Source organism: Anneissia japonica, unplaced genomic scaffold, assembly GCF_011630105.1.
Source record: "Anneissia japonica isolate Jap-2015-1 unplaced genomic scaffold, ASM1163010v1 scaffold287715_len1027211_cov185, whole genome shotgun sequence".
In the NCBI taxonomy this organism is placed as follows: domain Eukaryota; kingdom Metazoa; phylum Echinodermata; class Crinoidea; order Comatulida; family Comatulidae; genus Anneissia; species Anneissia japonica.
The window spans coordinates 899,811-912,280 of NW_022724789.1; the positions used below are offsets into that span (position 1 = coordinate 899,811).

At 32.8% G+C, this 12,470-nt stretch overlaps 2 protein-coding genes across 2 annotated transcripts in view; one reads left to right on the forward strand and one right to left on the reverse strand.

Moving 5' to 3' along the window:
- Positions 1 to 46: 46 nt before the first annotated feature.
- Positions 47 to 4,484, reverse strand: LOC117112580. The gene is made up of 3 exons (XM_033255677.1): positions 4,358 to 4,484; positions 3,378 to 3,551; positions 47 to 801 (listed from the first exon to the last, which is right to left on the reverse strand). Exons 1-3 carry the CDS (start codon positions 4,482 to 4,484, stop codon positions 47 to 49), a joined length of 1,056 nt encoding a protein of 351 aa, XP_033111568.1.
- Positions 4,485 to 12,186: 7,702 nt separating this feature from the next.
- The window catches only part of LOC117112581, a 13,251-nt gene continuing 12,967 nt past the window's right edge, over positions 12,187 to 12,470 (forward strand). The window contains exon 1 of the mRNA XM_033255678.1: positions 12,187 to 12,244. Within this exon, the coding sequence (XP_033111569.1) occupies positions 12,187 to 12,244 (58 nt within the window). The remainder of the gene's footprint in view (positions 12,245 to 12,470) is intronic.

Below are 12,470 nucleotides of genomic sequence, written 5' to 3' on the forward strand. Positions count from 1 at the left end.
TTTCTATAATTTTCAGTTCATTGCAGTAGCTGTCTCTTATACACATCTAGATGTGTATAAGAGACAGACGTTTAGATTGCATAAAATCTCGGATAATGTTATTAATTAAGTTTTGTGGATATTTTAACCTTAGAAACATTAATTCAATTTCCTTAGCCTCTTTCTCAAAAATTTCGTTTGTTGAAGATAATTTAAATGCTCTATCCAACATAGTAAGAACAAGGTTTCTTTTATACTTATTATCGACATGACTTTCATAATGCAAGAGTAGTCCTTTGTTTGTAGGTTTCTTGTAGACTCTAGTTTCCAAAGATGATGAATTTTTATAAATAACCATTCCTAAAAAATTGATTGAGTTGTTGGAGGCGATTTCCATAGTAAAGTTGATCGAATGGTGTGATTCGTTCAGGATGTTTAAAAAATGATGTGCAGAATCGTGGGTTGGCATGAACACAATGGTGTCGTCAACATAACGTCGATAAAATGCTGGCATTTTGTTAGCATATTGAAGGGTGTCCTCAATGTTACACATAAATACGTTGGCCATTAATGGTCCAAGCGGAGAACCCATGGCTACACCATCCACTTGTTCATACAAGTTACCATCATATTGGAAAAGTTGGTTTTTTGTGGCAATTGTAAGAAGGTCTATAAGACCTTGTTTATCAATAGACAGACCATATTGCTCATTGAACCAGTTATTTTCAAAAGCCTTTTCAGCAATGATGTGAATAGTGTCATCAAGAGGGACATTCGTAAACAGTGAGACGACATCGTAGGAAACTAGCAAGTCATCAGTACCTATAGTAGTATATTACAATATATATATACAATCAATTTTTTAGTTTACACAAACACTATATTTTTAATAATCGTCCAGTACAATATTTTATCAACATAGATAAAATCACTTACAATATTAAAGCAAAACTTTTACATAGTGTTACCAATGAGGAAATATATATTCCTCCATAGTATTACTAAACATATCCATACGGTACAGTTTTAAACTCATCAATAATTATTCACTTATCATAGGCCAATACTATTCTATAATCTTTAGTCTAATTTAGTTTAATTTAAAATTTTCTTGATTCTGGCTTACGGTTATCCGATTAGACTTAGATGTTGTAATTTTCTCTAGGCCTTTAACCATATTAGTAACAGTTTCGAAATCATATATACCTTCTATGATTCTTATGATTTTTAACGAATTGCTTGTAAGTGTTATACACTGTATTTGAATTTAATTTTTGGTTTTAACTTTATTCAGTATATTTTATCAAACTTAAATGTGTTCTGCAGTTTAGATTAATCATCATATTTGGAAATAAGTCTTTTCAAAATTGTATTAATAATTATACCATTTCTAAATATCAGAGAAACATTTTTTTTTTTCAAGTTTTGTATTATAGTATATTTTACGTTTAGTCACACTGTGTCTTACTTACTTGCGTTTGACAACTGCTTAAACCGTTTATTTCACATTTTTGGAGGAAATAGTGTGATATTTATTAATTAAGTAATTAGAATTTAAGTACAAGTTAATATTTTACAGTTTTACAATGTCCTATTTTCGCATTTTAAATGAATTCATTCTTTAAAAGTGTTTACACGTGTTTTTTTTTTTTTCGTTTTTTTTTAACTTATTCTCTTATTTAAATATATTACATAGACCTACCTGAATCTATCATTTCTAAATGTTTTTCATTTCTGATTTTTTACGGCGAGGCTGTATATTTATATAATGGGTATAAATCGTATATTTATATCCTCCTTTAATTATTTTGCTTTATTTATTTTATTTTAATTGTTAATTCATATTATATCACTGTGTTTTGTACTTTAGAAATTTTACATTTTATTTAAATTATTTCGGGAGTACTGTAACTGTTTCGTAGTTCTTTTTTTGCGTTTCATATATTTTAAATTTCTTTAAATACTTTTACTCTTGTCTTACAGTACTTTTTCTATTTTCTGTGTTAAGTACTTCTAACTTTATCATTTTTTTTTTCGTCTCTGAATTTTTAACAGGTGAACTAATTCAAAAATTCTTGTTTAATATAATTGTTATTATTTTTATTCTTAGAGTGATTTTGAATTCATGTTTTACATTAAAATTTGACTAGGGTTTTGTTCATTGAATTTTAATTTTACATGGCTATCATTTATGAAAGCACATAACTTGTGTTCCATCTATTTTCTATTGAAGTAATGTACGTAATTTTATTTATGTTATAAGTACGTATTTATAAGTTAATTAGATAAAGAAAAATTAATTTTTATGCCGATAGCATTTTGAATAATATTAGTATGTTTCTTCAAAGTATTTTTTAACCTTTAGTTATTTTTTCTAATTATTATGTTATTTTTGTTTTATTCCTTCAGTTTTGATAGTATCCGAGGATATTATAGACCATACTATATATTTAAAAATGTAATATTAGGTATTAGGAATATATTTCATTTTTGTTTGCAGTACAGTAAGTCGCTTTTGCACTCATCATAATCACCATCATTGTCATCTTTGACAACATCATCACCATCGCTATGGATGTCAATAATGTATAATCATAACAAGGCAATTAAACAAAAGGACGCACATCTCCGCTCGCAAACATAGCACGTGCGTAGAGTCCTTTCATCTACTGTGACATTGACATAGAGATATAACGGCATAGACAATTCGATAATAGTTGCGAGTACAGCCGTTAATTATAATTCAATGCGTGCCATACGTTTCATATTAGTTACTATTTTATCAATTTTGGGTACTTCTCAATGTGTGTTGCATCGGATTTTTTTTGACCACCAGCTTGTCAAGTGCTTCTATAAACTGCAATTTAATTCGTGAAAATTGACCAACAAAATGAAAAGTTAGCAATTCAAAACTTATGATTTTTATGAAATTTAATGTTCTTGACAATGTTGGACTAAGGTGTACAATTAAAACGATAATGAAAATTTATTTATTTTTTTAAGAAGTGAGGCTTATGAACCACCGGACACCACCTCATCGGTAAAATTATTGCTACAATAACGAATATAATTTCAGTCTAATGTTAATGCAACGCTTAATTAGGCCTTTGTAACCATCGCACGAAGCGCGATATAATGGCTACTGGTAACGGGTAGATAATTTGTCACACGCTGATGGTTAATTATGGTTTGGTTGCTATGGTTTCTGCGAAGATCAGCGTGAAGGGTCGTGCAGAATGTCAATGCCAGAGTTATAATTATGCTTTGATGTCCCGAGATGTGCGTCTTTTTGTTGAATTGCCTTGACCATTAGTTACTATCAACAAACTTTGTAGCATAAATCACCGCCACCATCATCCTCACTTTGATATGATTACTATCATTTCTATCACCATTACCATAGTCACTAACATAAACACCCATCACAGTCTTCGCCATCATCGCTAACAACAGCATCCTCATCATTACCACTCCATACTTTGCATAATCCTTATAATTTAGTTTATCATCTTCTTGAACACCATCATCATCAGCAGCATCATCATTCTGATCACCAACGTCACCATGGTCGTCTTCACCATTGTATCCATTTTAAATTCGGCTTCTACCCCCTCTGAAACTACCAGGATTTTCGGGTCGTAGTATATACAGTATATAACTTATTATCAGTTTTCTTTTTTGTTGTTTTTTATTCCTCCACTAGCATGCAACATACAATATAAATTCAAATAATAAGAGAGAGTTATACAATTTTGTTTCAACAATAAGCAGGCATAGCTTTTCATTTATTTTGTTTCTAACAAACTAATAATATACAGATCATTATAGAATTTACATTAATTTACAAATTTATGTATTAAGTGTTCGCTTAGCAAAAAAAAAAAAATAATAATAATTGCTTCATTATCTCGCTTTATTTTGGTCGAATAATGACATAACACTTCCTACTGTGAGAAAAAAAGTGGTTTGATCTGATCACTATTTTAGATGATCAATCCAGTATTCCTGATTACATGGTCAGTATCTAGTACTACAAGAACATTGGAATATGGGACCGTGTTAGTTTTCGCGTTGTCATTTTTCTTCTAAAGCTGAACTGCATTTATCGGGTTAACTTCAATTGTCTTGTCTACAGGAAGTTTCCCGTTGTTGTTTTCACCTGACACTGTACCGAATTTATTTTCATCGTTAAAAAATTGTCAGATCAATTACGAATTCTTCGTAATCTTTAGTTAAATCAATCATTATTTTGAATCAAGCAATACGTCTCTACATAATTTATAAAGATGTTCATTGTGCAATTTATACATCTTTTCGCAATATTTGAAAAACTTATTGTTCATATTCTCTATATATTTTATGTCATTGCCTAATTTACGTGCCACAAACGCTGAATTTATTTCTCGTGCAATTCGTTCAGATTCCATGCTCATGTTTCTTACTTCTTCATTTTCAAAATTCAGACTGCTTCCTTGTTCTTCAAAGTTATTGCCAAACAAATCCATCTTGATACTGTAGTTTAAAACTAATTCGTACTTTAGAGAATTGTAACAACGTACAGGTTTTTTTTTTTTAAATGATGTTTCAACCTATGTTTTCACCAGAATATAAGCACTAAATTGTATAGAAGGATTAAGTGACGTTGGTAGCGTCTCTTCCTTATATTTTGTTTTATTTCATTTATTTTCTATGTGTTATATAATTTAAGTGAATGAACTTGAATATATAACGTCATAAGCCTATTCACATTAATGCGGGAAATTCGAACCAAAAAGCCACCACATTTTAAGTCACTGAAATCTCTCATCCAATAGAAATTCATGCTTGTCAAAATGTATCCCTACGTCACAAACAATTAATCCTATTAAAGACACCGCTAATCCTATTGTTTATTCCAATTACATTCAAATTGTTTGACTTAATTCCTTTTAGCACCTTTAATGAATGCCTTATTGTTTTCAATTTCGAAGATATTCCAACACACCTGGCACTGCATCATTTCTTTAACCTATTATTATTAAAATTATTTTAATTAAGTATACTAGTCTTTTGTTATGTATTGTAAAGGATTAAATGACGTCAGTAGCGTCCCTCTTATCCATTGTTCTAAAATAAAAGAGATTAAATGATGTCATTAGCGTCCCTTACCTACCTTTTGTTTTCAATTTCAAAAGATAATCCAAAACACCTGCATCATGACGTAAACAATTAAGTATACTAGTCTTTTGTTCTTTATTGAATAGGATTAAATGACGTCATAGCGTCTCCTTCCCTGAGCGCCCTCTAGCGGGGCTAGACCGTCATACCTTACTACTGAGGGGAAAACCTTGAATTTTGAAGAACTTAAATTAAAGTCGCTAAAAGATACTTCAAAAGTCGGGAAACCTGATTGCCCACCATTTAAAAATGAACATTTTCCCAGGAAGAACCTCCCTTTTCTCTTTGGGTTGATTGATTCATTATATTAATTTTCAAAGGGGGAAACCTTAAATTTTGAAGAACTTAGAAGTAAGTAAAAGACACCTCAGAAGTCGGGAAAACTCATTTCCCGCCTTCTAGGAATCAAAATTTTTCCGGACCCCCCTTTCTTTTTGGGATTCATCGAATTATGGAAAATTCGTATGCAACTACTCATTTTTTTTAATTATTTTTATGTATGTATACACACATAAGGCCTATTTACTGTAATAGCAATAGGAAAAAATTACCTGACCGTTTTCAAGAGGGGAAAACCTTGAATTTTGAAGAACTTAAAAGTAATTAAGACACCTCAGAAGTAGGAAAAGCTCATTTCCCGCCATCTAGGATTCAAAATTTTCCCGGGGCAGAATTCCCGGACCCCCTTTTCTTTGGAGCTTATCGATGCATTGAAAAAGAATACGTATGCAACTAACTAATGACTAATGTATGTATACAAACCATAACAGGCCTATTTACTGTAATAACAATACTGTAATGAGAAAATTTACCTTACCGTTTTCAAGAGAGGGGAAAACCTTGAATTTTGAAGAACTTAAAAGTAATTAAGAGACACACCTCAGAAATCGGGAAAACTAATTTTTCGCCTTCTAGGAATCAAAATTGTCCCGTGGAGAACCCCTGGACCCCCCTTTCTTTGTGGGATTCATCGATTCATTGAAAAAAAAAATACGTATGCAACTATTCATTTTTTTAAATGTAGGCCTATGTATACACACATAACAGGCCTTTTTACTGTAATGAGAAAGTTTACCTTACCGTTTTCAAGAGGGGGGAAACCTTGAATTTTGAAGAACTTAAAAGTAATTAAAAGACACCTCAGAAGTCGGGAAAACTCATTTCCCGCCTTCTAGGAATCAAAATTTTCTCGGGGAAGAACCCCCGGACCCCCTTTCTTTTTGGGATTCATCGATTCACTGAAAAAAGAATACGTATGCAAATATTCATTTTTTTAAATGTATGTATACACACATAAGGCCTATTTACTGTAATAACAATAGGAAAAAAATTACCTGACCGTTTTCAAGAGGGGAAAACCTTGAATTTTGAAGAACTTAAAAGTAATTAAGACACCTCAGAAGTGGGAAAAGCTCATTTCCCGCCATCTAGGATTCAAAATTTTCCCGGGGCAGAATTCCCGGACCCCCTTTTCTTTGGAGCTTATCGATTCATTGAAAAAGAATACGTATGCAACTAACTAATGACTAATGTATGTATACAAAACATAACAGGCCTATTTACTGTAATAACAATACTGTAATGAGAAAGTTTACCTTACCGTTTTCAAGAGGGGGAAAACCTTAAATTTTGAATAACAAAGTCATTAGACACCTAGCTCAAAAGTCGAGAAAGGTCATTTCCCGCCATCTAGAAATCAAAATTTCCCCGGGGGGGGGGGAGGAATGTTGACCCCACCACCTAGATTTGATTCCAGATCTGCATGATTCATATTCCCATTCATCTTATAAGTGGGGCCCCCCACTTTGAAAAACGTTCCGCCGGCCCTGTATTAATTATGTTTATATACAATTGTATCGACACGTTAAAAAAAAAAAAAAATGTACTAGCAGATTTTATTCAAAATGTTACAACAATAAGTACCGAAGTGTTCAACAATGCTCCCACCTCTCTTTCAAGCTCAAGTTTTTAATCTTATATCGTAAGGCACCATTTACAAGCCCTACCACATATGCACGTAGGTACCTGTGAATTAGAGGGAGGTCACTGGTCGTTGCTAAATATTCGAAATATTCGCCTGGATAGGGCGCGGCTCCGTACCGTTAAATAAGCGTGATGATCGTATATATGCACTGAAATGTCCGTTTCATGAACAGTAGACCGTGTAAGAAATTGTGAGTAACCAGCCGTACGCGAGCATAACAAAAGATGGCTCAGGCTGTAACATTGACTAAATTTCAATGTAGCCAACTCTTGGGTTACGATCTCTTTTTGGGGGATATATTATTAATGCTGGGGCAGATGCAGGTGCGCAGACTGTGCGATCACCCCCTAAATTGTATTTGTTGATATGAATTACAGGTAAGATTTTTGAGGTATGAGGGTGCAATTTTCGGGTACATAGAGTTCATATTCTCAGAATTTTCCACCTCAGTCCCAACCACATGCTGGGGCTGAGGTGCTGTGAACTTACTTACTCACTACCGCCAAATACTATATCCGCCCCAGTATTGAAGCATCTAAAGCATAGTCACGATCTTAGCTTGTAATCGGGAAATACGATAATTAATCCGTTTGGTCATTTCTCTCTACTGAAAAAAAAAATACTATTGTAGTAAGTTGTTAAAAATATCCTTTATGATTAAAGAACGAGAGAAGAGAAAAACGAAAATGATATATCCCTAATAACTCTTTGCTTTGCACATTTTTGTTCTCTTTGTGGCAAAAACCACAATATATTAATGTCATTAATCATAATTGAGATTATACATTTATAGTTGATATAGGTCTTAAAAAATTGTATTTCGTATATTTCCACCACCATTACCAATTGTTGTTTTTTTTACACAAATAATACATAGTACTTTTGAAGTGTTGTATAATAATAATAATAACAATAATAATAATAATTTCAATTTCAATTTATTCAAAATAACTCCAACGAGGAGAAGCAAAGAAATACAGTCAAAATAATGCAAGTACGTTAAAAACTAGCTAGAATAATCAGAAATAGGCATAAAATTCGGACGTTACGCTCACAAAAACTTAAACACATCAAAAATACATTTACAGAAAAAATTACGAGCCAAGGAAATAATAATAATAAAAATAATAATAATAATAATAATAATAATAATAATAATACTGACTAGAGACACTATGTTCAATAAAACATGAACCTAGTCAATCGTTTTTGTCACTAGCAATATTTAATAATTTCCCCCCTAATGGTCCCTGTTACTTTTGACCTTTGACCTTAATTGATATTAAAACATACTTACAGTGTACAAAGTATCATGATTAATGAAATTGAGCCCCTATGTGACCCCTAATCTGAGACTGAGGTAAAGGAGGTGTCACTGGTTCTTAATGACTAAATTTGATTGAATTCGGTCCAATCGCTTAACTCCAGGTAGCAAGGAAACATGGGCCCCATATAGGAATGCATGGGCCAAAATGTGGGCCCCCTACAGTTTGTCCTATACGGGAATGAGCTGTCTGTGCACCCTAAATCCTTAAGGGTTCCTTAATGTTTGGCCCAAATGCAAATGTGGGCCCTTTAAAGAATGTATTTGGGTCCCTTAAGGTTTAAATGATGGTTTCATTTGGGACCCATATGGGTTTGTCCAAGTTAATTCATGGGCCCATTTTGGGCTTTATCTAGGGTTTTTAAGGGGTTGGATCAGGGTTGGAATGTAAGGGGACCCTATAAATTGGCCCATATGGGAAAGAGCTGCCTGTGCACCCTAAATCCATATGGGCCCCATAAAATTGTCCCAAATTAATTTATTGGCCCTTTAACGAATATATTTGGGCCCCTTAGGTTTTCATTATGGTTTCATTTTTGACCCATATTGGTTTTACCAAATTAATTCATGGGGTTATTATGGGCTTTATCTGGGTTTTTTGAGGATTGAAATGTAAGAGGCCACTATAAATCGGCCCATACGGGAATTAGCTGCCTGTGAACCCAAAATCCATAAGGGTCCCATAAAGTCCATGGGTCCGTTAAAGGATATAATTGGGCCCCTTAGGTTTACATTATGGTTTTATTTGGGACCCATGTGGGTTTTGTCCAAAATAATTTACGGGCCCATGCTGGGCTATATCTGATTTTTTTTTCAGAGCTGAATAGGAATTGAAATGTAAGTGGGCCACTAAAATTTGTTGGGTACTGTATTGTGTTATTCATAACTGGTCCAAGTTCCAAATGGTCTTTAGCTGGTCGCGGCCCCGTTCCAACTTGTCTTCAGCTGCTGGTCCCAGTTCCATTTGGTCTTCAATTGGTCCCAGTTCTATCTGGTCTTCAATTGGTCCCAGCTCCTTGTTGTAAAATAACAATTTCTTTAATTGGATACTGTAGACCTACAAAATACACTTAGTTTAAGATATACAACCCATAATTTCTTTAATTAAAAAATATCAGCTGTACTTCATGTGGTAGGGACTTGCATACCCCTTCACATATCATTTGGCTTAAGTCTTTACTGTTACACCTACAGTCCTGTTTACATCAGCATTTTTGTCGATAATTATAAGCCTATTATATTAAAGCATCACTAGAATACAATGTAGAACCATATTCAAGAATCGTTTGCGTCAAGCGTGCATATGAACCAACATTCTTTGTGTATTGAAGCAGCATCTCTCCATAACCATGCATTTTCTTCTCCGATGACAAGGTAAATGAAGAATCTTACTAAAATTTAAGATAGTATGAATTCTGCAATTGAACAAATCAAGTTCGAAATATTGAATAACAATGGCTTGTTTGCATTAAATTTTTTCGGAGTTCCACAATTGCTGAAAGATAAAAAAAACGAATTCTTTAAAACAGAGCTGAGCGAAATATGCATTTCATAGTCATTGGCATTTCAAAAATGCATTTCATAGTCCTTGGCATTTCGAAAAAAAGTGATTGAAAGCTCACACTATACAGGTAAAAGAAAATAAGGGGCAGGGGAAAATTGTTTTCTGTCAATTAAAATATGCAAAATGCTATTTTGTTTAAATTGTCTTAATGAAGGCAAAGACAAAGTATGAATTAGTAAACGTACAGCACATAAAACATTCCTACTCAAATTTAAAATCTGTTATTTCCCTTTAAAATCAAAGATATTATAATAAGAGTACCATATGCATAATGTACTGTAGCTAAGATAATAGACTAGCAGTGTTTTATTTTATCAAAAGTGAATTATCAGTTCCAATCCTGTTTCTTATTTTTTTTTTAGTTTTCAAACAGCTTCAAAATCAAATTAAATGTTGTGCAGACAGTACATTACGGTGGTAAAGTGATATCCATTACATACACAATATATTTTATTAGTTATAACCTCCATCATGGTAGTAAGTACAGTACAGTGTGTCTATTTGGAGTGTGATTCATAATTAGAACCTACAGTACAGTAGGCCCCTAAACTTAAATTCTAAACAAAACATTTTATTCACCTTTGAAAGTCAGGCAATTTTCTGTTTCCGCAACTGCCACAATAAGGCAAACATGACTTTACTGAGAGACCTGCTGAGACTGAGTGACCAACATCTTCTGAAAAAAGGCAAAACTTATTAATATTAGTGATTAAGCCTAGGCCTACATACAGTAACTGTCGCCAAAAATAGTACCCTTCAACCCATTGTTTCATTATTTAGCATGGACTTACTGTATAATAAGTGAGAACACGGCCACCGATAGCTAACTATGGGGCAAGGCTACAGTCTGGACTATTCGACAGATTACTCCAATAATTACTCAATGATACAGAATTACCTAAATGATACCACAATTATTTTATATTATTATTATATATTATATCTTATTATTATTATTATTATTATTATTATTATTATTATTATTATTATTATTATTATTAATTAATATTATATCTACTTTTATTTTAATATCATTATCATTGTTATTAATATTAAAATTTTTTATTACTACTATTACTGTTAATCCGCATTATTAAGCTTATTAATTTTTTTTTTTATTAGAATCTTAATATACCTTTATAAAGTGATGTATATTTTTATGAATACAGTAGAACCCCTCCTTTTGGACACCCCTATTCAGAGGTCAACCCTATTAAGTGGACACTTTTCCGTGAAACGAGGGACAGTATATCTTTTAACACTACAGCCAACCCCTAGTTAGGGGACGGGGACAATTTCTAAGTGTGCCAAATGGGCAAACAACCCCTTTTAAGGGTTTTTTTTCATTGTATCACATCTTCAACACTCTAACACACTGCACGTGTTACTTCGTAAACCAATTTTGACCCTTAACAATTGGGATTTCTTTTTCCTTTGTTTTTGTGTATTTCATATAGGATTCTAATCAATATCAAACATATTACAGTACTCTATTTATAATATATCCATCTAATAGAAAGCTCTAATGTGAGTGTTGTTATTTGTAAATAAACCAGTCTTTGTTTACCTTTTCAGTACATTTCACATACACATTGTATAGAATTAAGGATGATTATATGTCATTGTCTTAGTTTATAAAAGTGGGATAAGTTAGCCATGGTACATTCCAGACTTATTTGTCATCTAAGTGAAGAAATTGTAGAAAAATCAAAGCAGCAGTCAAAGAAACTCCCTAGCAAAAACACAGTTCCCATTGAGCTATTGCGATGGAATTTTCTACGGTTTGCTGGAAATAGGTTGGGGAACAGAGATGATTATATGATGTCATTGTCTTAGTTTATAAAAGTGGGATAAGTTAGCCATGGTACATTCCAGACTTATTTGTCATCTAAGTGAAGAAATTGTAGAAAAATCAAAGCAGCAGTCAAAGAAACTCCCTAGCAAAAACACAGTTCCCATTGAGCTATTGCGATGGAATTTTCTACGGTTTGCTGGAAATAGGTTGGGGAACAGAGATCTTCTATTTTTAAGTCGATACCCCAGGGGGATAATTAGTTATACCCCGGGGAAAATTGGTTATACCTTTATAAAGCTAAAGCATCTATGTACCTATTATGGCATCCCCATTGTTCTGATGAATTTAATAGTCATAAGAAGTGTTTTATTCGTCAAGCCTTGATGGAGAGAGTGTTTTGTCAGGGTGTGGATGAAAAGGAGAAGGGGTGTGGTTACGGAGGTTTGGATTTAAAAAAAAAAATTATAAACATTAACTACAACATTTTCAGAATTAAGCAAGTATTTACAAGTGAAATTATCAGGATTTATATTGTTGCAAGCTACATTGTAGCATCGGGAGGTGGTAACAAATCTGTTTCGAACTACCGGTTCCATCATGTATGTGTTTCATTATGTATGAAACACATACTCAACACCAAATTAAATTATTAAATTAAATTATATTA

Coding starts and splice junctions, on each gene's coding strand:
- LOC117112580 (XM_033255677.1), bottom strand. CDS start 4,484: ATGGATTTGTTTGGCAATAACTTTGAAGAACAAGGAAGCAGTCTGAAT. Junction 3,552..4,357: donor AAATTCAGCGTTTGTGGCAC/GTAAATTAGGCA, acceptor ACAATGGTGAAG/ACGACCATGGTGACGTTGGT. Junction 802..3,377: donor TGTTTATGTTAGTGACTATG/GTAATGGTGATA, acceptor ATACTACTATAG/GTACTGATGACTTGCTAGTT.